The following is a 26,036-nucleotide window of genomic DNA, read 5'->3' on the forward strand; positions in this document are numbered from 1 at the left end:
ACACTTAACAATGTACTGTCTCATAATCGGGAGTCTTAACGTTGTGGTTTTCACACAACATGATGACTCGCTGGCAACAGGGGGTCACACACTATAAGATCTTTCACCAAGAGAATTCCCGATGTGTATGTCTGGTCTCCAAACTACATTTTGTAACGAAAAAACACATGCGAGAAGTGACACGGGACATGATATAATACCATAGGCGAGACAGGATTTTCTGCCAGAAAGGGTTGGGGGTGTTGTCGTTGACATACGTGTTTTTCCTCTAGGTGCAACACTTTTGGCCATGTTGTAAATGCAGCATATACAGTAAGGTTCCTATTGTTACACCCTTCGGCAGGTTTCCCCACAGACCTAATATAACACATGCAGGCTCTGAAAATATGAGTTGATGGATGACTGAATCACTTATCTCAATTTGGAGAAGATACAATTTATTGCACATTTCTTGAACTAATAAAAGTCATTGCAGTTGTCTGGATTGCGGCTAAATTTGAAGACAAAATTGCTAAAAAAAAATTTTTTACTGTGCAATTATGCCAATTGCATGTCAAACTGCTAGTATTCGTTATAGGGGAGCAGGAGATTTTTTTTACCTTCTACAGTCTCATCTATCCTCTTTGACCCGAATGGAACACAGGGGACTCTAAGCTAGCTTTGAAGACATCCAAATCCTTACAATTAGATGAGGGAAAAAATGACAATTGAAGTAAGTTGTGGTCATCCTGGACTGAGTCAAACTCGACACATCTCTCACCTCACTGGACCCATTTTTCACATGGACCTGGGACATGTAAGCCACATGACCCAGGCTCTTCATGCTGTCTCCATCCCAGCCCCGCACTGGTTCTGACAAAATCTGGAGCTCCAGGTTCTTGCGCTTCCGCAGTTCCTGGCACTGTGTCTGAACACACACATACACACATCAGTTAACGAAGATGACAAAACGTTTCTTAATTCATTTCAACAGGGAGATACATAGGGCTACTTTGGGAATAACTTTGGTCTGATCTGGGATTATATTTGCTATTCATATATTTTTTCTAGATTTCTGGATTTGAAGAGTTTTAGTCCAGATTACACAATGTCAAGTATGTGACACATACTCTTAGAAAACAAGGTGGTGTCTTGCCATTTAGAAATACTGAGTAATAAGCAGCATATATCTTTTTCCCACTATGGATATATTTAGAAAGTGTAACCGTTTCCTTTGATATTTACTTTGTACATTTTTTTTTACTTCTTTGTCAGAAGTATATGGAGTAACCTGCAACATAAGGTAAGCCATTATCAGGTGCCAGGCAGGGGCTCTCCCTCATCAAACAAGAAAAATGACAACATCTGTCATTTTCCACTGCACATTGTACAAAAATGAGCTTCTGTACATGGAGCACTGCAGAGATGTAACTAGCATTTCTTTAGCGCCTGCACACCCAACCACACATTCAAAACCCACAATGCAAAATCAGACTTATAAGTCAGTATTTTTTGTGATGTTTTATTTTTTCTCCTGCTTTCCTGTGCCACTCTGCTGAAGAGACATGTGAGTCACTTCATCTATTCTTACTAGGAACTCGGAGCTATACCGAGGAAACTGTGTCTCAGTGATGTTCACTCAGGTACAATGCGGTTGCTCGTTTCTAATCCAACTCTTCTAAAATGGCATTTCAGTTCACACCCACTGTAGGAACAACATGATCACTCAACATGCAGCACACACTACCATTCACTTTTTTCCCCTTTCGCCAGAGCTGTGCTTGATTATGAAGTGCTATGTTATGTGACGCTGTCCTTTGTGTGTAGCCCATCTGACAACAAAGGTGACATTGTAAAAACTCTAAATAAATAGTCCAAAACAACACACACATATGAGTGTTTTAGTCGGTTAATAAACATAATGACATACATTTTAAAAGCAAAATTACTTAAGCCACATTTTAACCTTTGACACAAAACAGTGTCTTGAATTTTGTTGGGGAGATAAATCAATTAATGGACAAAAATGGGAAATCCATCAGATTTACAATCTAATAATTGAGAATTGACATGAGGGGCTTACAGGTTGTTTAACTTAGCCTTGTTCTGCACTGAACAAGCCTAATACCTGATGGAGAGTAACAAAGATGATGTAGTTTAAGGCTAGTGTAAGCATGCAGAGCCCCCTGGATGTCCGAGACTCACCACTAGGCTCCTAAATGCTGCTGTCGCTTTTACAATGTCAGCATAGTCTGGGTGGGCTTCCTGTGGAGGAAATAAACAACACATTAGGTCACACACAGCAGCCTGAAGCGAGCCCTCTAAATGTCAAGGCAAGATTCACATACTAGGTACGCTGTAATATACAAAAAGAAGTTAGAGATTGAAAGAGATAAAGACTCAAGGGTTTTTAACTTTCCACTGACATACATTGTCTGGCATTACTCGTCATTTAGTTGTTTGGCATAAATCAAATTAACACATTTCCAATAGGTAAAATGTGCTTACAAATAAACAGATATAAATACAACATTCTGAAAGTATTTTAAATTCCTTATGTATATGAAATATATGTAATTACTAATTATATAACATTTCAATATTTCCACATTTATTTTCTCCTGTACCTCCACATGTCTCTCTAGCTCCTGCAGCAGCGTAGGGTATTTGTCGAGCCTCATGAAGGGCTTACTGAGACTGGTGGTCAGGGTCAGGATCCCTGGAGCACTGGCTCCCTGGCTCTCCATGAACTTGTCTAGTTCCTCACTGTTAAACACACACACAAACTTTTTTATGCACAGTTAAGATTTTTAGATTATTTTTATGGGGATTAACTACAAAGTACAGAGCAGCACCCTGACTGTACACGTCGAGGCTCAAGAAAACTTCAAAGATGCAGTTTCCAGATGACCAGAACTTGATGGTACCATAAATTAATTAATGCTACCGCAAAAAACAATTTGGTAATTTCATCGCATTAAATTGACGATTTATTTCAGTAAAAAGTAATAGGTTTTCACTAAATACGCCTGAGTCCAGATGGTACACACAGTAGGACTTTCTGGGATACACATATTTTGTATACAATGATGGTTTTACCATCTAGTCAAATTTCAGATATGCTATGTACTGCAAGAGAGTCATTTATTAAACATTATGCTATCTGTGTAGGTTAAGTGTAAAATAAATAGATTGATTTTAATGTCAAAAAGGAAAATTTATGAAAATGTAACAATGTATGTTTCCAGTGCAATATTATAACAATGTTTGCAATAACAATGCGAAAAAACCTCCAGTGCAATAATACCAATAATATCTATATTCACAAGTAGTTTTTACACAGTGTATGTTTCTGGTGCACTTTTACAATTATAACCTTATTTATCTTACAGCGGTTTTCTCTTTATATTGTTCTTCTACTTTATCTTTTTTTATTTATATAGCTTTATATTTTTTATTGTATTATTTCTTATATTTTATATTTTTGTAGAGCTGATTCTAAGAGCAAAACACAGAAAATCCAATGTACCTGTACGGCCCTGTACCTGTGCAAATGGCAATTAACATCTATTCTATAAAAAGCTCTCTGAATAGGTACTGAATTTCTAATGACACCATTAGTGAGCCTCATATTTAACCACATGTGGTTTCATATGATTTATTTGTCATTGCTGTAACAACAACTAACACTGTGATAAAAACACAGTATATTATGTCTGTACTGGATGCAAGAATAGACCACAGACAATTGTAATGGTGCTAATAAAATTTAAAAAGGCAGCACAAATTAGGTAATCTTTTCTTGCACTTTTCCTTTTAACTGCAACACGCTCACCTCACGGCAAACTTGAAAATGTGCTTTGAAAGTAACACCATTCATGAGTTTCCATGATAAAAACTTCAATCATATGGTATGCTGTAGCAACCCTAACTGGTAACATTGAGTAAATGTGAATGTCACAAAAAAAGGCTGCAACTGAAATGCAAATGTGCTTACTGTGAAAAAGTGCCTCGCTTGCCTATCTACATTAACCACAGTTCTTTGTATCCTGTCAACAATCGACTTCCTGTGTGTAATTCAACCTCATCTGCAGCTCACAATGTAGAATCTGACAAGCCACTTCTACATTACTCAAGATTGGATCATTAAACTTTATTTTGCTATTTCGGCAGCAACTGCGATCTATGCAATACAGATTCATAACAGCAGGTCCCAGTCAATGCTTTTTAATAGTAACTGGATATAAGGAAACTTTTAGCACACAGGGTCTCATTGTAACTGCACAGACTCGGTTAATCTCAGTAGTCGTCATTTACAGATGGGAAGCCTGACACCTTCTGGTACAAAGCTAAACTACAGCTCATCAACAGAAAACAACATATAGTAGTTCGAGAACAATGACCCATGTCAACCTTTCTCAAATATATCAAATATAAGAACACATTACTGTGAAAAAGACAGGTAAGAAAGCAAAGTATGAGGGCATTTAGATTTTTAGGTTACATTACCCCTTAACCCCTATGTCCCATAACACATTACAGGGTGCATGTCCGAGTTTTAAGCAGTTCTATCAAATAGAGATCATCTCTTCTCAGAACGTTTCATTTGAAAACTTTTAGGGAAAGAAAGAGGTACAAACTATACTGTATTTTACAAGAACAAACTCAGATAAGAGAAGAGTCAACAGTTCCTTTTCTTATTTCATACCCAGGAAATCATCTCATGACCCATTTAGTTCATCTTGTGACCCCTGCTGGTTTACATCATAATTAGAAGGATGTTAGATCTGTTTTGGAAAAACCTTGTTAGCTACTGCAAAGTCGTAACTTTCATCAGTTGAGTGAGTTTGCCACCATGAGCCACATTTAAAAGGCATTCAAAAGTCTAAAAACCTCAAACTGAAAATTAGACTAAATGACTTAACACAGCTGTCATGTGACGGCGGGCTTATACATTTGCACTATTCATCCTAATTCTCAAAATATCTTCATGATTCAGAATCAGATCTTTGTTGTGGTATGCTGTTTTGTGTGTGCAGGGGCTGACCTGTGGTCAGTGAGGATGGATACGGCTGAAGGATGGCTGGAACAGTAAGCCAGGTACAGAGTCTTGATCTGAAACATCAGGTTTAAATAGCAGCCCGCCACTCGCTGCTGGCCCTCTGGGACTCTGCAAAGTCAGAGAGACAGAGACAAGGTTAGAGAGGTGGGAAGAGTGAAGAAAGGGTTGGGAAAAAAAGAGAGATATGCAAAGAGATGAAGTGAAACATTTGCAGTGACGATATAGTGAATAATCTACCAATAATTGAAAAGCCATTATTCAGGACGTCTTTAAGTTGTATCTTGTCAAAGACGTTTTTACTGAAAGGTAGAATACAAGATCGTTCTTGCAGTTTTAAAACCTGGACAAATACAGGTCTTTGATACTCAACGGATTTCTCATCAGAACACTACAACACTAGTCTGGCTATCACCAGACCAAGCTCAATCTTTTAAGATTGAACATTAGTCTGGGTAGTCTCTCTGTATTTTCTACTGCACAAGAGGCTTGATCAACGGGCGTAGTTCAAATGACTCTGTACGCAAGTGGATAGTCCTTCAACCAATCAGACCAACAATCCGGGTGACGTAGCAGCGACAGCGACATCAACGGGTGGCTGCACTTGGTCGCTTCTCTATCGTCATCGTGTTAAACCCGCCAATAGCGCACCAGGTGGATAAGCCAGTTTGTGAATGGTCCCCGCAAAATTGTAACAGAAGCAGGATAGATAAAGGTACAGGTTTCCAGCCTGAGCTGCAGGGCGAAATCAAATCACCGGCAGATGGGCTGGGTTTACCCAGTCTACTACAACACCCTAATAACTTAAGATTTCTGAATTTGAGACAAATTTAAGACATTTAAAAGCCTCAAGCTAAAATTAGTAGTATTACCAGCCATTATCCAAAGCATAACTTCTAAATGTATGAATGTATTTTCCCCTAAGGCAGCCATTTGTTTCCAGTAGCTTTGGATGTCCGTTTCCCCACCAGTGCAGGATGCACCAAGTCAAAGTGTGCAAACATAGTAACTTTGAAAAAAATACATTAGGCTACAGGTTTACTATGACGAATTACCTATTTCAAACATTGTTTTTATTTTTAGTCTTTGCAAGTTGGTATCTGTACCATGAACAAATAAATAGCAAGAGATGTCTGGGAGGGAGGAAGTGACTGCAAAAATATAATCAAGTAAGATTGCTTTGCGGAACACTTGGCAGTAATGTTTTGTATGTGTGTAGTGTAGTAAATGAGCTACTGTGAAAACATAAATGAAAAACAAGAATGGTAGTCAAAAGGCATTTGATTAAGTCTCACAGAAGAAGCACAGCAGGCTGCAGACTGTGGTCCAAACATTGCTCCCCACTGAGATACGTTAATTGAATATAACTGATCAAACTACAAACATTTTCATGGAGATCTGTGTCCAGCATGACTAGTCTATATCCTTGACGCTCCACTTCTAGCATTGCTCCGGTGCCGCAGGAAATTCCGCCGGACGCATGTATTTGCGCTGATGTCCGTTTTCCTTCCGCTTTCTTTGTGTTGGAATTTTAAACTCCGGTGGATTTATGAGGACTATGGTTGACTGCAGGGTAAATTGAGACAGCTAGCTAGACTATCTGTCCAATCTGAGTTTTCTCTCGCACGACTATTTTACAGCGACTTGGTGCGAAGCTTATGACGATTGTGACTGGTTTAAAGAAATGCCAATAAACCAGTGGACGTTTTTTCTCCCATCCCGGAATGCTATGTGGACTAGCCAGACCCTCCTCCGCTCGCGAGCGTGTGAATGGTTTGGCAAAGCGAGACTAAGCATGACTTACTTGGTACAGTCCTCCAAAGCCACACATAGTGCCTGCTGGAAGGTGAGTATCTCCTCCAGATTTCCACACAGGGTGGCGCTGTCTGCACTGCTCAGCCTGAATATACACACATTTAGCATTAACGGAGACAATACAGCTTTCCTACAACATGCACGATGGAAGAAAGTTAAACATGAAAGTATAGTAAGCATTATCATCGATTACAATTTCAGTAAATTCAAGAATATTGACCCATTTCTGAAAACGTTAATTTCATATGTTGAATTAAAAAAAGAAATCTAATTCAACAATTTTGGATCATCCAATTAACCATAGAGATTTCCCTGGTAATCCATGTTGCCCTCTGTCTAATGGATTTTGCCCTTTAATGGATCTGTCACATCTCCTTGTCGTTGCTCTTACTTGTCGCTGGCTTGCAGAGGTCGTAGATAACAACTCAGCACGGTTTGTAATTCTTTGACAAATTCCCGCTCATGTTCCAAGATGTCCTGTACCACCTGCAAAAGCAGCACAATCAGCAGAACCTTAATGTTGGCAGATTCCAGGCAAACATAGTATTTTCTAAAAGTAAAATGTTTTAGGTAAAACTGGTTAATGATCAGGAAAATCAGGAGGAATTCTGTCTTTTTTTAGTCCACAATACTTAGTACTCTTTATTATTTTTACCAATTATCTGTAGTTCATTTAAAATGTGAGAAAAAATGTGATGCCATGCTGATAGTGTGTGTGTGTGTGACTTACAGTATTTGTCGAAGTTAATAACAAACTACCTCCAGAAAAATAAACAAAATGAGGAAACTCTGCTAGATGCAATATATTGTTTTGCCACTTTTTAACCTGGACCGTGACAATAAAGGCTACATTTTGACAAACTCCTAAGAATGACAAATTAATTTTAAATTTATGAATTCCGGCTTTACGTATTAAGATCTACATAAAAACACACATTTTTGAGTGCAAGCAAAGTGACATAAAGAATAAATATTTTTACATGTCCTGCTCAATTTTGACTCACCACACTATAGTAGTTCTTGGTCAGCGGAGTTCCTTTAGGAGACAATGGCTTCTCTGGAGAGGAGATAGGTAACAGAGCTAATATATAATAATCATCAAAAAGATTAAAAAAAGAAACCATTTATACTGAATATCCAGACCATGATAACTATCTTTGAAATCTGTTTGGGATTATACACAGCCAATTTAAGACAAAAAAATGTATTATAGGGAAATCGGTTTCAGGTAATAACAACAATGTCAAAGACCTCAGAATTTCTATCTCAGATTCTATCGTGCTAGGGACGTAACGATTACCGGTGTAACGGTAAACCACAGTAAAAATGTTGACGGTAACAATTACCCTTTTCATTTAAAATATCCTTATCCCGGTGGATTACCACGATGTGGAAACCCTGTGTTTAATCCTTCCCAGCTTCATCCGAGGCTCCTGAAGTAGCCGCACAGGCGCACTGCGCTCAGACAGGAGAAGGGGGATAGAATGTAGCAGCATGTTAACGGACTTTTTTCTATGCCTTCAACGTTTTCGGACTTGTTGAAGTGATGTGGGTAGTATAGCTCAGAACGTAAATTAAAACTATTCTGTATCTTGCTAAACTGTCATGGGTTTTACTGCTTCATTATCTTCAATAAGTGTTCTGCTGCGATGTGGAATTAGCCCGTGTTACGACATGACATTTGGAGAGAGAGAGAGAGAGAGAGAGAGAGAGAGAGAGAGAGAGAGAGAGAGAGAGATATTATCGCCTTGATAATATTGCTGTTGCTGCGTTTCTTATTGCATAGCTGATAGATGTGCAGATTGTTTAATATTACTTGTGCTGCCATGTGTTGATATTCAGGTTGTGTTTGCTAGCAACGTGCAATCACCAGTAAACAGACTAGCGCTGTAGAGCCACGTGCTTAGCTATTAAAGGTGTATTACTCTGTTTGCTCCGTTATGGATATGTGTGCTGTAATAGATGTGGCTTATTCTCAGTTTTTGTTACTGAGCAATATGTTACATTTATGTTAATTATTACAGAGAAATTAATGTAATTCTTAGTATTGTTTCTTGTATGCTGGTGGCTATAACATTTAGTTTTGGTAAATAATGTTCATAGTAAGTCAGATGCTTATTAATGTGCATTATTATTTGCTTATATTTCAGAACCACATCCAACTTCACATGTAACGTCAAATACAACTTCATAGTTAACTTTATGTTGGAGTTGTAAATAAATCTTCCTGGATCTCAAAGTCAGACATCTCTGGTTCAAGTTCTTACCCGAGACCCTACAGCCGGCCAGTGTTTCAGCAGCCAGTTTTTAATAGTTTTTACAAGCCTATTGCCTATATTTTTGTTAGGGATGTCCCGATCAGGTTTTTTTGCCCTTGAGTCCGAGTCATTTAATTTTGAGTATCTACCGATACCGAGTCCCGATCCGATACTTCTATAATAATTCAACTTTATAATACCTCCAGACCGCAGACATACTCGCGCTTTCCGCTTCAAGCTGCTTCCGTGTTCTACTTTGCCGGCATTTAACCAATAGCGTCTCTGCAACAAAGTGATGTCATGCCGCATGCGTTGCTGTTTCTGTGTGGCGTCAAAAGGGTCTAACTCTGTGCCACCGCATAACTATAGACTATATATATATATATATATATATATATATATATATATATATGTGTTAAAAAATTAGAATATATATACATATATTGCCGAGTCCTGATCGGGAGGTAACGTCCGATTCCGATCGAGTCTGAAACCACGTGATCGGGCCTGATTTCCGATCACGTGATCGGATCTGGACATCCATAATTTTTGTAATATAATAAACACTGTTACACTTTTTGAAACTATTTCAGCTAGTGTATGCTTATCGGTGCTTTCTGAACATATTGAACACACTTTTAAAAATACCGCGATAATACCGAAAACCGTGATAATTTTGGTCACTATAACCGTGAGGTTAAATTTTCAAACCGTTACATCCCTATATATCGTGCCTATGTATACTTTTTTAATACTAAAAAAAGGCAACCACTACATATCTATTTTGCAACGTGACCATTTTCCATTGCAGCTTTCCATCAACAGAACAATGCCACTGCATCATCATACTCTACTATTACACCATCTTTACACTTCCCTTTGAAACTTATGGCACTATCATACTCAAAACCCACTACCACATTACAATACAATACACTATCAATACATGGAATTCATACTCCTGATTATGTGGCCCAACTCACCGCAGGGTTTGATCTCTCGGACGTAGTTGCTGGGGAACCAGCCCGTCTTGCCGTTGAGTGTGCCCTCCCACCATCCTCCCTCTTCCTGTCGCAGCACATGGATCAAGTCACCTTTATTGAATGACAGCTCATCCTCATTGTTCTGCTTGAAGTTGAATCGGGCCTTCACCATCACCTGACCACCTCCACCATTCTCAGACATCTCCTGTTAGAGGGACGGTCAGCAGCACAAACACAAATCTCATGGGGTGTATCAGCAAAAATATCTGTACGTATGAGCATGATATACCTTGCATTATAAAAAATATTTACCCAATTTTTTACCTGCACATTTATTTATTTTTTAAATTTGGCTTTGTATGAAATGTGTTGTGCTTCATTGTGCAATGTGTAGTCATCGGAGGTACAACAACTAAATGATCGGACAAATTCAACATATAATATTTGCAAAATATGGAAAATCAAACTGGGGTGAACCAGTTTCAAGCATGTGAACTGAGTAGACAACAGAAAGACAGAAATGTAGATGAACTGTATAAAGAGGTGACCATACCACTGATTTGGATTGTCTACGCAGAGAGCCTTTGGATTTGACAGAGGAGAGTGTGTGTGAAGATGTCGTCTGACTAGGAGAGTGGCCACCGGTCTGTGAACATGACCTTTCAGTAGCACAGTCTAGGGACAAACAGAGAAAAATACAGAGCCTCTTTTATTTTAGTTACATTGATATTTTGAATGTATGACTCCCTAGCCTTGTTCTAATCAGGTGAACAACTTCACCTCGAAATCACACATCATCACAGTTGATGCAGGTGCATCCCCAGAATAACACACACACACACACACACACACACACACACACACACACCTGTAAGAAGGAAGGCAGCATGCAGTCTTTAGATTATAATATAAATGACTCATACTGTCTCAGTGTTGGTTCAGTAAATACGTTCACTCTGACAACTTGATGCATTTCACATAATGTCCTTCAACCCTGTCTCTTATCTAAAGTGGTTAAAAAAAAAAAAATTCTAAATTTAAATTTATGTTACCCCCTTAACAGTGTCTGCCATCGCTGTGCCGCTGCAGCAGAGGAACAGTGATTTAGGGTCAGTAGCTGCCAGCTGTGCTGCAGTGTAAGTGCAGTCCTTGACGTGCACTGACAGAGGTATCAATTTAGTTGCCAGTACTCACTTGAAAAGTGACACATGGCAGCCATGCAATCTTTTTAACGCTAACAAGCAGAAAACCACTAACTGAGGGCTCTCCCTATTAAATGCCAACAGGATCCTAGGCAGGTTTACGGTCTAATCCTTGTGCAAATCACAGAAGAATAAAAGATAAATATAAGTGCACCATTAACCTTAGTAACCTTTAATTCAGATCCAATAAAAGGAGTTAAACTCAGAGCTTATAAAACGGACAACTGCTTCAGTTCACTTTAACTTACATTAACTTATGTTTCATGGTAACACTTTTTGTTTAATCTTGTTTCATCAGCTGGAACATATGCAATACATGTCAAGATGGAAAAGGCTGGTGATTCTCTACTGCTTTCCATATGCGGAGACGTCAGGGAGGCCTAACTGATATGATGAAAAATACTAAAGGCAGCCGGATGGTCCACATCATGTACTGCAGGTGGGGCTCATGGATCCCACATGCCACTCCCAACACACACAGAGAAGCCTAACAAGCCCTTCTGTCAACTATGCTCTGTTGTTAACACAGTTATTTGTGTATGCAGGCTATGTTCAAAAGCATTTACCCTAAACAAACCTAAATTCTGAGCAAAGAAACACGCATGTCAGGAGCAAAGCCGGACTTGGAAGAGGATCACAAGTAAAAACAGAGGCCTTTAATGTTTGATCACATCAACTAACTTGTGACTAATCCAGTTCAGATCAAGTTCACTTTTGAAGATTGGAGAACAGCTGCTGGGCATAGCCAGCCTATATAAAAGATGTGCATATCAAGCAGAGGCGGAGTACTGACAAGAGGTTTCTGGTCCACATATCACACTCCCCTTCAAGTGCACTTTAAAAAAGATTGATCACGCATTTACAAAGTCAAGTGTAACATCTCACAAGAGGAAGATAATATCATGTAGTGTTGAAACAATTAGCCGGTTAATTGATGGGTCAAAAACTATTTAGATAATAATGAATTAATTTAGTCATTTTTTAAGCAAACATGCCAAATGTTTGCTGCTACTAGCATTTGGTTCCTTTGTCTGTTGTCAATCACTGTAAATTGAATATCTGTAAATTGGAGTTTTGTACCGTTAGTCAAATAAAACACATTATTTGAAGAAGTCACCTCTGGGTCTAGCAAACTGTATTGTAACTGTTTTCACAATTTCCTGACATTTATAGACTATTTAATTAATCAGAAGTGAAGATTATGATTAGCTGCAGCACTAATGTTATGCTCCAGGCACAATCCCGCTACACTGTTTACATACAGGAATGTCAAAAACACATGTTTTCAAATAGCCTGGAACATTATGCAATTATCATAAAGCATGCAGAGGTGGTAGATTGATCTAAAAAGGCTGACTAAATAATTCTAAGGCTGCTAGTTCCGTGTGCATCTGTGAGCTGGAAACTAGAGGGAGACTGGTATTACCTCTTCAGTGCCCCCAAACAAGGACTCTCAAGCGAAGTAATTAGCACCAATCTGCTGTGGGCCTGCCAACCATTTTATGCTGCGTCCTTCTTGAAGAAAAGCACTTGAAAAGGGAGTGTATGTGTGAATATAATCATATTAATTATGCATTTTGCATAATTTTGAGCTTAATTCTTAATGTAAAAAATGCATAAAACAAACAAAAGGGGACATCATTCAGGGTGTATCAACGGATGCACATGAGTAAATATGGCACCCAGCATGACACAAACACACACTGCCATGCCAGCTGCCCATGGGTAACACACTCAATCATAATTTACAATGGCTGCAGCTACATAGTCTGTGAAAAATGACAAAGATCACCATCATAGGACATACATGTGGAAAAAGGCATCACCTGGCCACTGCTAATATGTAGCTACATGTATTGTTTTTCACTATCCAAGCTTGTTTATTGGAATGTTTACATCAAGTGACAGGGGAGGGATCAGCACTGAAGAAGCACAGACACAGGATACCATAACGTGAGATCTAATACAACTACTCACTACCATTTCATTCTTTACTTTCAGAGAGGACACATTTTTTTTAATCAAGCAGTCCCCATGATGGACTGGAGGTACATACAGTGGTATGAAAAAGTTTAGGCACCCCTCTGAGGCTGCATAATAATATACTCTGTCGTCACAGATATGCCATTCATGTTCTAATAAAAGCTGAGTACTGGGGTATTTTCCAGACAAAGATTTTTAGTGTAGCAATACTAAGTTGTATGAAATTAAATCAGATGTGAAAAATATGCTATGCAAAAATTTGGGCACCCTTGTCATTTTGTTGATTTGAATACCTGTAACTACTTAGCACCAATTAATTGGAACACACAATTGGTTTGGTGAGCTCATTAAGCTTTGAACTTCATATACAGGTGCATCCAATCATGAGAAAAGGTATTTAAGGTGGCCAATTGCAAGTTGTTGTTTTCTTTGGGCCTCAAAACAACTCTCAAATGACCTGAAAACAAAGATTGTTCAATATTATGGTTTAGGGGACGGCTACAAAAAGCTATCGCAGAGATGTAAGCTGTCAGTGTCCACTGTGAGGAACATAGTGAGGAAATGGAAGACCACAGGCACAGTTCTTGTTAAGAAGGCCAAGTAAAATATCGGAGAGGCAAAGGCGAAGGATGGTGAGAACGGTCAAAAACAGCCCTTAGACCACCTCCAAAGACCTACAACATAATTTTGCTGCAGATGGTGTCACTGTGCATCATTCAACAATTCAGCGTACTTTGCACAAGGACACACACCACAAACAGAGTCGCTTGAGGTATGCAAACACACATTTGGACGAGCCAGCTTCGTTTTGGAATATGGTGCTGTGGACTGATGAAACAAAGATTGAGTTATTTGGTCATAATCTAATGAAAATCTGTGGGATGATTTGAAGCTGGCTGTCCACGCTCGGCAACCATCAAACCTAACTGAACTGGAGATGTTTTGTAAGGAGGAATGGTCCAAAATACCTTCATCCAGAACCCAGACAGACACTCATTAGAGGCTATAGGAAGCGTCTAGAGGATGTTATTTTTGCAAAAGGAGGCTCTACTAAATATTGATGTGATTTTTCTGTTGGGGTGCCCAAATTTATGCACCTGTCTAATTTTGTTTTGATGCATATTGCACATTCTGTTAATCCAATAAACCTCATTTAACTACTAATATATTACTGTGTCCATCAGTTATTTGATAGATCAAAATGAAATTGCTGATCCAAACACACAATTATTTATAAATGAAAATCATGGAAATTGTCAGGGGTGCCCAAACTTTTTCATACGACTGTAGAGAGACTGCAAAACTCTTACCTTGTGTGGCAAAGTTGACTGCTAGCAAAGTGGTCAGAACCTTGCCAAAATTCTCGCCAGTGTATAACCACTCTGGTTCAAACCCCTGGATGGAAAAGTAACAGAAAATGGCATCAGGCCAAAAACCCCAAAACCATCGGTTCATACAAGCTGGAATCCATCAGATGTGGAAGAAGAGTTAGTCAAAATTAGATGGTTTTTCTACTGGTAGTGTCTAAGTGTACACAGAGACTGTGAGAGACTCATGCCAGGCTGCAGCACAAACAATAGAGAGAGACACACACACACAATGAAGCACACATGGGGATATGAATAAGCCTATAACAAGACTGAGATAAAAACTGACATGTTGAGCATGACCCATATTTTGTGACTTAGTGTTTTGTAATAAACAGACAGTGCCAGACTCATTTGCAATTTGCTGCGCGCACACGCACACGCACACACACACGCGCACACACACACACACACACACACACACACACACACACACACACACACACACACACACACACACACACACACACACACACACACACACACACCTTGTTCACTGTCTCAAACAGCTATCTTCTTTCCTCCAGCAGATAAGGTTTCACATTTTAAATAAAACATCTTTAAATATAAAGTTTGAGTAGTACAGCCTTGGTCAGGAGTTGTGTAAGAACCTAATTTAGAGTAAAGCAAGGGTGACCATTCCATCTCTGGGTATGGGATCACCCTTAGGGTCTATAGGACTACTCAGCCTGCTTTTCATCATGTAAAAAAATAGCTAGAACACACTGTTATGGATAATGATTTGTGCCACTGGTTTTAAAAGTAGAAAATACTGGAAAACCCCATTTGCATTGATAAAACAAAATGGAGTACTTAGGCCTTACATCACTGTATTGATGTTGCCAGTATTGACATATTGACCATGGTTAGAGCCAGTAGTTTGAATGAGTCATGTTATGAATACATGCTACTTTGAAGGACTGTAGTCGTGTATGAAATCAGAGCAAATAAAAGTAATCTGATGCCGTTTTTAATAAAAAAAAAAAAAAAAAAAAATCAGTAGCCTTGAACAGTAATTGGCGCTTCCTCTTTCAGCCTCTCAGAGCAGAAGTGAAAGCAGTAGGACTGCTCTATTTGTGCAGTCACTGGACAAACAGACACTTTTTGCTATGGCAAAAAAGAGAGAAAAAGTTCTCTAACCATGATCACATCACTGACTCAAATGATGGGTAGGGCTCGCTGTAGCACCACAGACATCCCCTGACTGATACATGTGACAGTGGCTCTCCATTAACTTTTGCCCATGAGCTACTGGCTGGCCGCAAACGGTCTAATTATGGGCTATAGCAGGGTTGGTGGATAAAAGCAAAGGGGACCTCCCAGACATAACAAGCCAGCTGGGCAGAACTACTGAACCACTTGACTTTGCAGTGAGCCAAGCTAGCTGACTCAATTAGCTGTTTAAAGAAACCAACTGATGTGACTCAAGACCAGAAAGAACTATTTATAAAGCTGAAGGAGAAATTACTGTCCAGTTTGGCAGTCACAAACAGGCTGGTACAGAGACAGAGAAAACGCCCAACATCTGTGAATGATTTGCCCCTTTCCAATATTAGGACATCTTTTTAGCAATACAGCCCTGCAGTGTATGCCTAGGGAATTGTTTTAACTTGCAGCAACAAACAATTATGCCAATGACACTGCAGTATAAAAGAGAAAGGGAATTTAAAAGGGAAGTAAACACTGATGAAAACTAAGTTGTAGCCATTTGAAAACAACTTGTCAGAAAAGTCCCCTTCCTGTCTGGTCAGTGGGAGTGACTGACAGCATGGACGTGAAAGGAAAACATATGCCAGCAGGGTAAGCAGATCATAACACAAGCAAGAGTGTGTTTAAGTCTTGTGTGTAAACTGCAGTGCGTTTAGAGGGCTAAGTAAAGAAATAGAAAAGAGAGAGGTCAAAACATCATACTCTTGTACATGAAACTTGACAGCAACTTACCTCCACTTTCAAGGACGAGCATCCTCTTAAAAACTCCCTGATGTTGGTAATACAGTCGGCTTCAGTTCTCGGATCCTGGGAATACTGAGCACACACACGAAATAAATATATAAAACACAAACCACGGCTTAGTATGTCAGACAGACATCTGACACAAGCGCTTCTCCAAGGCCGATATTACTGGAATTTGAGTTAACGTTACACATTCAAGCGCATAAAGTAACACTGTTGTATCATATCCGAATGGGGTAACCTACAGTTAACAAAATAACTGTGGATTCTTCCTGCGTATCCTTCATGCATACATAACCATTAACAGCACCACAGACAGATACGTCAAAGTAGCCAGATTTAAGCAAAACATCCGCTCACTTTTCAAACTTTCAAAATAAAGTTCTTATTAACGACCGCGTCGCAAGGTTCGAAAACTAAATATGGAAGACACGTTTGGCTTTTCGCTGCTTGTAAGTAAAGTCCACTGCTCTTTTTAGAGCAATGTATGACAACCAAACAGAAAGCGCAACAAACTAGGCAATGTAGGAAATCATAAGAGAGCGAAGTTACCACTTCCGGTTTTTGATGCCGCTGTTTTCAAAGGAGAGCAAATTTGCGTTCCCCAGGATGGCGAAGGCATGACCCGCCATACTCTCTGTCTCTGATCGGCTAGTAGTCGTGGTTAAGTTAATGCATGATGAGTGAGATTGGTTAGTGTTATGTAAGAAAATCAGGATGCGCCAATCAGAGGAAGAATACGGCAGAGGGCGGGACATACCGTCGCCATCCTAGAAGAAACCAAACAGACAGTTAAACCGGCAAGAAGCTTTTCAGTAGGAAGTGACGTACTGTCTTTGCAACTGTTATTTGTCATTATCAACTTTGTCATCTCATCAAACTAGCTAAGGGTGTTGTTAACGTTGATTTATCACGTCAAAAAAGTTGTTTAAAAATCGAGTCCTATGTAATCCCCTGCTCGATCTCGCCGATGTGATCTGTGTGTAATGTTTCATGCACTGTTCCTGCCGAATTTGTCCTGTTTTGGTGGGTGTTCACACCGACTCGATCATGTCAAGAATGCGGAACATTCTCCTCGCTTCACAGGAAACCACATCTTGAAATCTCATATCTGAAAACTCAACAAATGCAGCTGTAATTCGATGCATTGGGTATTATACATAAACGCACAGGAGGCTATTACAACTTCACGGCTCGAGTACTGTGAGCTAGAAAAACGAAAGGCCTGCTGCAGGGAGAAGTTTTTCTCGGTATCATTTTCATCAAACCCCTCCCTTCCTTTCCCCACGAGCCGTCGATCATTTGGCATTTGTTGACTTAAGTTAACTTAAAACAACTCACCTTGGGAGTGAAACCAGGTATGAGCCGCTCCGTGAGTTTGCACAGGACGACCCCATCCTTCAACGATGTTTTCAAAAACTCCTCCGGGTCCGCTATGTTCTTTTTAGGCGAGCTGAGCACTCCTAGTGATATTAACCACGTTACAGTCTGCTCCTCTGGATTCATAGCTCCACAAAATGATCATTGCCTAAGCACGCATTGCTACAAAAAAACAACAAAAAACTGGCGGCCTGTTCCGTATCAATATGCAACTCACATCCGCACTTCTACTAGAAGTAAAAAAAAAAAAAAAAAAAAAAAAGAGGCGGTGGGGGAAGGACGACGCTGTTTCCACACGCAAATCTGATGATCACCCCTACTGGCAAATAGGCACCTCAACAATAGACAGGAGTAGTTCTCCTCTGCAAAGGACCACATGCTGGCAGAGGGCACTTTCTTAAATATTATGTTACAAGTTAAAATGCAGCAATGATCAGGCAACACCATCAGGGAACTGATATCTGACGTATTTCGCAATAGAAAACGGTTCCACCTCAGGATATAGTGGGCCTGGCATGTAAATAGTCTGCCAACATTCATTGTAACACTGTAGCGTTGAACCCCATAACATCTTCACAATAGTTAAAAGTTTTGATCAGGATGCAAATTGGGTCACGTTCAAGTTTTCTGACAGCAAAACAAGCTGTGTGACTATTGCCATGTATACTGAATTGTAATATTTGCAGGAGGAAACAAGATTGCCTCAATACATCTAAAAAATCAGTAAGGTAAAAGCTGATGTTAAATACTTGTTTATCACCATTAGATTACCTTAAATCACAATGGAGGTAAAATAAATAAAAACAAACATTGTTACAAGTACCACAAAGCCCCATTTAAAAACTATAGTGACCAATTCAGGAATGCTAGGAGTGCTAATGCATTCTTCTTTCATGAAGAGACAAAATTGAGTAAACAAAAGGTTCTTTTAAACAATTTATTGAAAACAGTAACACTTTAAATTGAGCAAATCCTCAGCCTGTGTTCTTCCCACATTCAACACGCATTTCCACTTGAAGATTCAACCAGCACTCTCAACAGAAGCCTGTGCCAGCATCTGAAAGACAGTAAACATTACAAACGACTGATTACATAAGTTTTATTTTACAGCATAATAAATCCACTCAATCATTTGGAACATTTCAAAAGTACATTTTCACAAAAAAATAAAAACATTATTTTTTGAAGAACTTATTGAACGTGTACTACAATTATTACAATTCTGGTGGACATACCCGCACTGGTGCACTGTGGTTTCATTGGTCCAACAACTTGAGGACACAATTCAGCTAAGTTGCAAGAGCAGTTGCCTTGAATGTTCATCCTGCAATGAGAACACAAAATTAACACGTTGCCCTTCTCTTAATCATGTATTCATAAAACATCTGAAAAGTATTTTATAGTTTTTGGTCCAACTGCGAAATGGCTTGCGCGATTGTTTCCGGTTTGGCAGTTAGGACGATGGTGTTCTTCCAGAGGTCTCCATTGTTTGGATTGGCATGCTTGTAGAAAAGGTTTCGGTAGTGGGAATGGCTCTTAATTTAAATATGGCTTTTCATTTCCCCCAAGAAATAGTCCTTACAAATACTTAAGACATCTTTACTTATGATTTAAAAATGCTCCAATCATTTTACTGAGGTTGGACGATTGGTTAGGCAAAAAGGGTCATTTTCAGGGTTCAGTTGGCAAAATGATGGTTAAACTTTCATTGCTGAAAAAGGGACGAAACTTCTTGGGATGTTGCTGCACTTTTGACAATGTAAGCTGATGAAAACGCACTACAATGAAAAGACATTCAGTTGGCCTCCTTTTTTCTTTTGTCCTCTGAGGCAAAAGTTGTCTTGAGTATCACCCTTTGAGGGGAGATTGCAATACAGGACAATGAGAAACTCATTTACAGATGAGAAACAATGAGGTTTGCTTTGCTTACCAGCTGTTGACTACCAGTCGAGTTGCATTTGGTTGTTGTTGTCTTTGGTTTTGTCGTTGCATGCCATCAAATGGCTCTAGGGTGATGGATCCATTTCCAAGGAAACTACATTGGAACATTTTGACAGTAACATCTGCCTAACCCTTGAAAACAGCAGCGTCCAGTTGATGGCATATTTGTGTTAGGAAGGAACTCAAGTCACTCGACTATTTATAAAGCAGGAGCAAAGACTCACCTATGCTTTGCAGAGATTGTTGTAAAGGAGATCAAGTTGCAAATTAACATTTATGTCACGGTCTGGTCTTGTTTTGAAAATCGATGAGCAGTGGTGAAGGTACAATTAAAAGCTTTATTAGAGTAGGAAAGCCAGACTGATAGGGCATTGCAGATTCCAACAGCACTGAATGTACAAAAACTAACACTCACTTGGTAACTGTACTGTTACATGAGCAGGAAAAATACTAAAAAAAAGAACAAAAAAAACTTTTACACATTAAAAAAAACTGGTAAAGTCAAAATACATTTCAAAGCTAAGCTTCATATTCCACAGATTTAGACATGGCTAGTTTGTCTTGTCAGATTTCTTCCAAAATACTTGTTAACTGTGCACGGTGACTAAAGTTTGCTTTAATGTGACTTCCAAGTCCAGTTCAGTATCTGCTGCGAGCCATCCCTCTATCGGGTCGATTGCCACCACGACCCCCACGTGGCCCTCCACGACTTGAGCTGCTGTACGAATCACGAGGAGGGTAGCCTCTCTCAACAGGGGGAGCTGGGCCCCTCTCCTGCCTGCCCATTCGCTCACCACGGCTAGGTGGATATGGGTCACTCCGACTGCTGGGGTAACTGTCACGACTGCCATAGCCATCCCGGGAACTGCTGCCATAGTCATCGTAACGACTGCTTCCACTGCTCCCACCATAGGCTGGTGGGGGACCCCGTGAAGGTGGGGCGCTGCGAGAGTTACCTGCAGGGTCAATGGGTCAGGTAATTGGCAAGGTTCAATTTACACATTTTCTTGCACTGTGAAGTGCTCATTTTTCGCCAATAGAGGTCATTCTGACAGATTAATTTAATGGACGACATGTTTGAATGTCCCATCATGTTATCGATCTTAAAGTTTAGGTGTGAGGGAAGATAGTGGCACACTTGTAGCCACGATGCTAAAAAATATTTAACAATTTACCAACATTTGACATGAGTCTTCTTCAGGGTATTAAGGGACAAAACAGCTCAACAGATTAAATAGGGGATTGGACACAGCCATGCTCTATCATGCGGAGGAGTGTCCTCAATTACATTCACATATTGTAGGAGGAGCATGCAACCTGATTCATATGCCATTTAAAAAAGAATTACAAAAAGCAGTTTGATGTAGACTGTTATACTTATATGCAGACTTTTTTATTCATTATATAACCTAACATTTCAAATATATTGTGCCTTTCTAATGTTTAGCCATTTTAAGATATTTACATGGAGGTTTTAATACTCTGTATAACCTAAGCTTTTGACGAAACTGCTTTTCTAATGTGTTTTTTTTTTTTTTTTTTTAAATGGCATATGAATCAGGTAGCCTCCTACAATTTGTAAATGTAATTGAGGAGACTCCTCCCCATGATAGAGCACATCTCTGTCCTATCCCCTATGTAATGCCTGTTGAGCTGTTTTGTCCCTCAATACCCTGAAGAATGACATGTTGAAACAAGTGTAAATTATTAATTTTTTTTGCACCGTGGCTACGACTGTGCGACAATCTTCTCTATCAGCTGTACTTTTATCGTAGTCAGCACTTCTCCAACACTGGTGTGTGTTGCTCCTCTGTCATCGATCTTAAGTTTAACATAGATATTTAGTTGTTATGGGCAGTAACATATCCAAGCACAGGGGATAAATGGGCAGCGTTACCCATTTCAGCATGCCATTGATTTGAGAAGCCATTTTTCCTTTTAGAGCTCCAAGTGTTAGAACTGCAGGTAAGGACGAGGTTTTCAGAGTTGTCTTGATGGTTTTTTGAACGTTACTCCTTGAGGGAGTGCTTTTCTAGGCAACACATACTGAGTGGTCAACGGATGTTTCCAAGGACTTTTTGGGGTTCCATATGGTTGCAATCTCTCTGGGGCACACTAAATACTCTATTTTATTTCTGCATAATATTGCCACAAATACTGCAGAATGCAGCGGTAACATGCACCGATTTGTGGACACAGCTTTGGAATATAATTTTGTTTTTCAGTTGAGAGGCCAATAGTCACATTTCTAAACGCATTGAAATATGCAACTTGGATTGCAGGTCAGGGGTGCAGCGAAGGGAAAGAAAAAAAGATTTAAAAAGGCTGCCTGAAATGCTGTTTCCTCTGGGGAGGGGAAAACGGCAGTGTCTTGTGACTGGAGATTGTGGTAGTCAATGATATGATTTGGTTGGTCATGTGTGCAGCTCTTCTTTGTGCCACAGTGGTTATCTGTCGTCATTATACTCATGGAGTCATATCTTACCGTAACCATCATATGAATCTCTGTAGGAGCCACCACTTGAACGGTCCATATAGCTTCTGGGTTCCCGGCCTCCCCCATAACCATCGCGGTCACTGCATAATAGGAACATTGTTATTTAAAGGACCAGGTGTGATCTGAGCTCAATCTTTAACCTTTTGTATGAACCCATACTCATACCTGCATCCTCTTGACATTGAGCCATAGTCATCTCTGGAACTGGAATTGGAGTATTCTCTGTATGAATAATCTCTTTGAGGAGGTCCATAGTCCCTTGAATCTCTGGAATTATAATCCCGACTGGAGTAGCTGTGAAACATAGCACAATTAATGGCAAAGCTGTAACCATGATTTGTTGAAAATTCTATATAGTTTGTGCCAAAGATCTATACAGTTAGGTTTTATTACAGTAAAGTAATTTGAAAAGTGTTAATGGAGTTTTATCATCATGATACAGGATAGCTCAGAGTCAGCTGCCCATGATTTTTCCAATAAAGTAATTAACATTTAAGAAGCAAACATTTAGTAATCTGGATTACATCACATTTCAATCCGGATTCAAATGTTCTTTACAACTCTCATTTTCATTTAAGTTAAACCTTTTGCCACAGTTAGCGTATAACAAAACACTGTAGAGGTGTCAGAAGCAAATATTCCAAATACTTTTATTTCAACTCAACAAAATCTGGAGAAATTGGGTAATAGTGCCACACAGATGTATAATGTAACTATATATTTAAGTGCCCCACCTATCTTTGGAGTTGTAATGGTCATCTCTTGGTGATGGATAATCATCCCTCCTGGACATGGAGTCTCTGCGAGGAGGGGGTGGCCCATAGGGATCCCTGTCCCTTGACATGGGAGCTAGAACACACAAAGTAATGACAAGCTGGCTCATAAATCACTAAATAACCCTGAGATGCATGCAGCCCATCTGGGTACTTGCAGGAGAGCTAGATAAGTGAATATTGGAGGCTATAAAATCTGTTTAAGTCTACACAGCCAGCACACTTACCTCTGCTCATGGGACCAGATGGGGCAGACCTCTTGGGTGGAGGACCTCCGTTACGAACTGGGGGTCCTCTCTTCATGGGAGGGGGACCTCTGGATGACATCCCTTTAAAGAAGGGTTCTACATTCCCTGAATTATCATAGTAGTCTTTTCACAGACAAGAAATGCGAATATTAACATACTAAGCTCCAAAGAGGATTTTCAAAAACTACATTCAATGACAATATTTTACTATAATCACATTGTATTATTGTACAGACTCAACTGATTAAATAAATTAAGAATTTACCTCTGGATGATGGGCCTCTCATACCACCAGGGCCTCCCCTGGAACCACGGGGGCCCCTGGGTGGACCACGACTGCGGGAGTGCATAGGTGGAGGTCCTCGCCTGCCAGCACTCTCAAACTGAGGCTTTGTTGCTTGCTCCACTTTGATAGGCTTACCATCAAGAGACTGTGGTAGAAGAATTACAATTACAATCACAACTTCAAGCACATTTGTTTAAAGATTATGGCTGATTAAAGATTGTATTTACCTTTCCATTCATCTCGCGTGCTGCATCCTTTGCATCAGCCGGACTTTCAAAAGTAACAAAAGCGAAGCCTCTTGATTTGTTTGTTTCACGGTCTTTCATCAGAAGAACTGAAATGCGAAAATACAAAGTGAGAGGAGAGCTTGTGCTTAGTGACCGATGAAGCTGATTACATTATTTTCTGACAGAGGCACAACAATGATCTTGCAACAGTTTAAGAATGGCAAAAGCATGCTCTTATTACTACCCCCATTTTACGGTTCCAACTAATGTGTCCCCTTCACGGTTGAAAGATTTTTTCTCATTTCCTGCTGCAAGACGAAACTGAACTTAATAGTAAACAAGTCCTTAGCTCAGAATAGACTTCATGTTAAGTAAACAAAATGGGGACGAGCGTAAAATAAAAATAAAATGGCTTGTGCTCGATTACTCAAAATGAATACCAAATTCACAGATTCATAACAACCAATTTGAAAATGAGCATCAATTCGAATCAGCAAAAACTGGTCTATTTGAAGGATAACTGAAACAGCATTGCATTAACGTTAAACAGGTTTGCTAGTGTTGACCACGGTACGAATTGAGAATAAAATAGCCAAAAGTAGTTCCGCTCACACCTTCGACAATCCTGCCATATTTGCTGAAGTACTGCTCCAGGGCCTTCTCGGTTGTCTCGGTGTTCAGTCCACCGATGAAGAGCTTTCCTGGTCGGTCTGCCTCTGCCATGCTACAAAATACACCACCTGCAACAAAAGAAGGGTCGTGCATTGTCATTAGAACATTTTGCATTTGCAAACACAAGCATGCAACGTTGTATTTGCCCTCGGTATACAGACATGTCTGTGGTGATTAACGTTACCTTGCTTCTGGCGAAAGTCTTGGGCGGTTGAATGCGCAAAATGGCGATAAACGTGCCAGCTGTTTTAGCTAGCTAGTTACTTGGCCAACGCTAGTTAGCAAGTATTCGAGCGACTAACGGGGGACTCGAGCTTTACAAATGTCAGCACTCTACTTTAAAACATAACAAGGCAATACTGATATGTGGTTTGTAATACGTATGCAAGCACGCAGTCAGCTGTGTTACCAGACTGTGCTGTACCGCGGCTTTGTGTAAGCTAAAGCTAGTAGCGATGGTGCGCAACGGTTGGTTTTTCTCTCCCTTCTTCTTCTTCTTCGCCTCCTTCCTCCTTCTTCTTCTTTTCTGTTTCCGGCAGACCAGACGCCCTAAGAAGTACGGCTGCCACATACAGTTAATAAACGCGAATAAGGTTAACTTCTTGTTTTTGTAACAGTGACAGATGTTTCTTTACTCATTACTCACGCTTTTCCTTATTTGCCACTTGCAACTTCCTTCCTTGAGAGAGAATTGTAGGCTACGGTATTAAATGAGGCATAATAAAGTCCTGGCATCAGATGGCTCTATTCACAACTTCTTTTTTTTAAAGATTTTTTTTGGGCATTTTTAAGCCTTTATGTATAGAGGACAGCAAAATATATTTAAGGTAAAAATAACTCATTTTTCCCAATTGCCCCTTTCAAAGTGTTACATTATTAGATATATTTTGTATGATCGATATTGATGCATTGCAATTTTAATGTGGCTGATGGGTGGAGCTAATATTAACTACTTTATACTGTTGGGTAGTTTAACCTTCAACAATGCATCATATTTTGTTGGCTGATCTATGTTTTGTATGTAAAATGTGAAAATGTGAATCTGCAAAGTAACTCAACTAAATGTAACGTTAAGTTAAAAACACAATATTTTCTCTAGAAGAATAATGAAGAAATAAGTAAAATAACCTACAAAATTGTACTCATGTACATGCACTTATTACTTTCTACAAGAGCTAGACAGATACTTACACTGTGTATAAAACCTTTCCGGGTTTTCTAGGTATTTAAAAAGAAACTTATAGAACAAATGCTTAATATCACTGCATCACAACCAAAGGAGTTAATTTATGGAACAGCTGCAGTGAAGAGATGAACTCATGTAGGCCTACAACAATGAGCAATTTCAAGAGACTTTTTAAAAAGAATATATTGAATGGGTGCGAGAAGGACTCGAGGTGATTGTATTGTGTA

The 26,036-nt window shown here is 39.5% G+C and overlaps 2 protein-coding genes across 10 annotated transcripts in view; both read right to left on the reverse strand.

Moving 5' to 3' along the window:
- Positions 1-18,239, reverse strand: part of arhgef6 (Rac/Cdc42 guanine nucleotide exchange factor (GEF) 6) — a 28,151-nt gene extending 9,912 nt beyond the window's left edge. For 2 of the 7 annotated variants that reach the window (XM_031302914.2, XM_031302912.2), the window contains exons 1-12: positions 17,941-18,239; positions 16,588-16,671; positions 14,590-14,674; positions 10,648-10,769; positions 10,095-10,299; positions 7,858-7,910; positions 7,245-7,339; positions 6,843-6,938; positions 5,027-5,149; positions 2,607-2,745; positions 2,185-2,244; positions 761-907 (exon numbers count right to left, since the gene is read on the reverse strand). In XM_031302914.2, the coding sequence (XP_031158774.1) occupies positions 761-907; positions 2,185-2,244; positions 2,607-2,745; positions 5,027-5,149; positions 6,843-6,938; positions 7,245-7,339; positions 7,858-7,910; positions 10,095-10,299; positions 10,648-10,769; positions 14,590-14,674; positions 16,588-16,671; positions 17,941-18,105 (1,374 nt within the window). In that variant the 5' untranslated portion in view covers positions 18,106-18,239. Of the gene's footprint in view, positions 1-760; positions 908-2,184; positions 2,245-2,606; positions 2,746-5,026; positions 5,150-6,842; positions 6,939-7,244; positions 7,340-7,857; positions 7,911-10,094; positions 10,300-10,647; positions 10,770-14,589; positions 14,675-16,587; positions 16,672-16,844; positions 17,110-17,151; positions 17,239-17,940 lie in introns of those variants that run through there. The other 5 variants (XM_031302913.2, XM_031302911.2, XM_036007179.1 and 2 more) reach the window with 4 other exon arrangements.
- A 663-nt stretch (positions 18,240-18,902) lies between these two features.
- On the reverse strand, positions 18,903-25,140 carry rbmx (RNA binding motif protein X-linked). Of its 3 annotated transcripts, XR_004898779.1 has the most exons (10): positions 24,808-25,140; positions 24,566-24,691; positions 23,952-24,058; positions 23,704-23,869; positions 23,418-23,561; positions 23,152-23,266; positions 22,583-22,711; positions 22,406-22,497; positions 19,215-19,303; positions 18,903-19,036 (listed from the first exon to the last, which is right to left on the reverse strand). XR_004898779.1 is itself a non-coding variant. In XM_036007217.1 (9 exons), the coding sequence occupies exons 2-9, from the start codon at positions 24,672-24,674 to the stop codon at positions 20,560-20,562; spliced, it is 1,152 nt and encodes a 383-aa protein (XP_035863110.1). In that variant the 5' UTR covers positions 24,675-24,691; positions 24,808-25,140; the 3' UTR covers positions 20,239-20,559. The 3 variants fall into 3 exon arrangements, 2 of the variants coding, with proteins under 2 accessions (XP_035863110.1, XP_031158787.2); XM_036007217.1 differs by lacking the exons at positions 18,903-19,036; positions 19,215-19,303 and adding an exon at positions 20,239-20,876 and having other exon boundaries at positions 23,418-23,534; XM_031302927.2 differs by lacking the exons at positions 18,903-19,036; positions 19,215-19,303 and adding an exon at positions 20,239-20,876.
- Positions 25,141-26,036: the final 896 nt, after the last annotated feature.

This window comes from Sander lucioperca, chromosome 1 (genome assembly GCF_008315115.2).
Source record: "Sander lucioperca isolate FBNREF2018 chromosome 1, SLUC_FBN_1.2, whole genome shotgun sequence".
NCBI lineage: Eukaryota > Metazoa > Chordata > Actinopteri > Perciformes > Percidae > Sander > Sander lucioperca.

Bases quoted from the DNA above. Each gene is read 5' to 3' on its own strand.
- rbmx (XM_031302927.2), bottom strand. From the start codon at position 24,674: ATGGCAGAGGCAGACCGACCAGGAAAGCTCTTCATCGGTGGACTGAAC. The intron at 23,870-23,951 runs GTAAATACAATC...CTTCTACCACAG, and splicing joins CACGCGAGATGAATGGAAAG to TCTCTTGATGGTAAGCCTAT. The intron at 22,498-22,582 runs GTATGAGTATGG...CCTATTATGCAG, and splicing joins TCAATGTCAAGAGGATGCAG to TGACCGCGATGGTTATGGGG.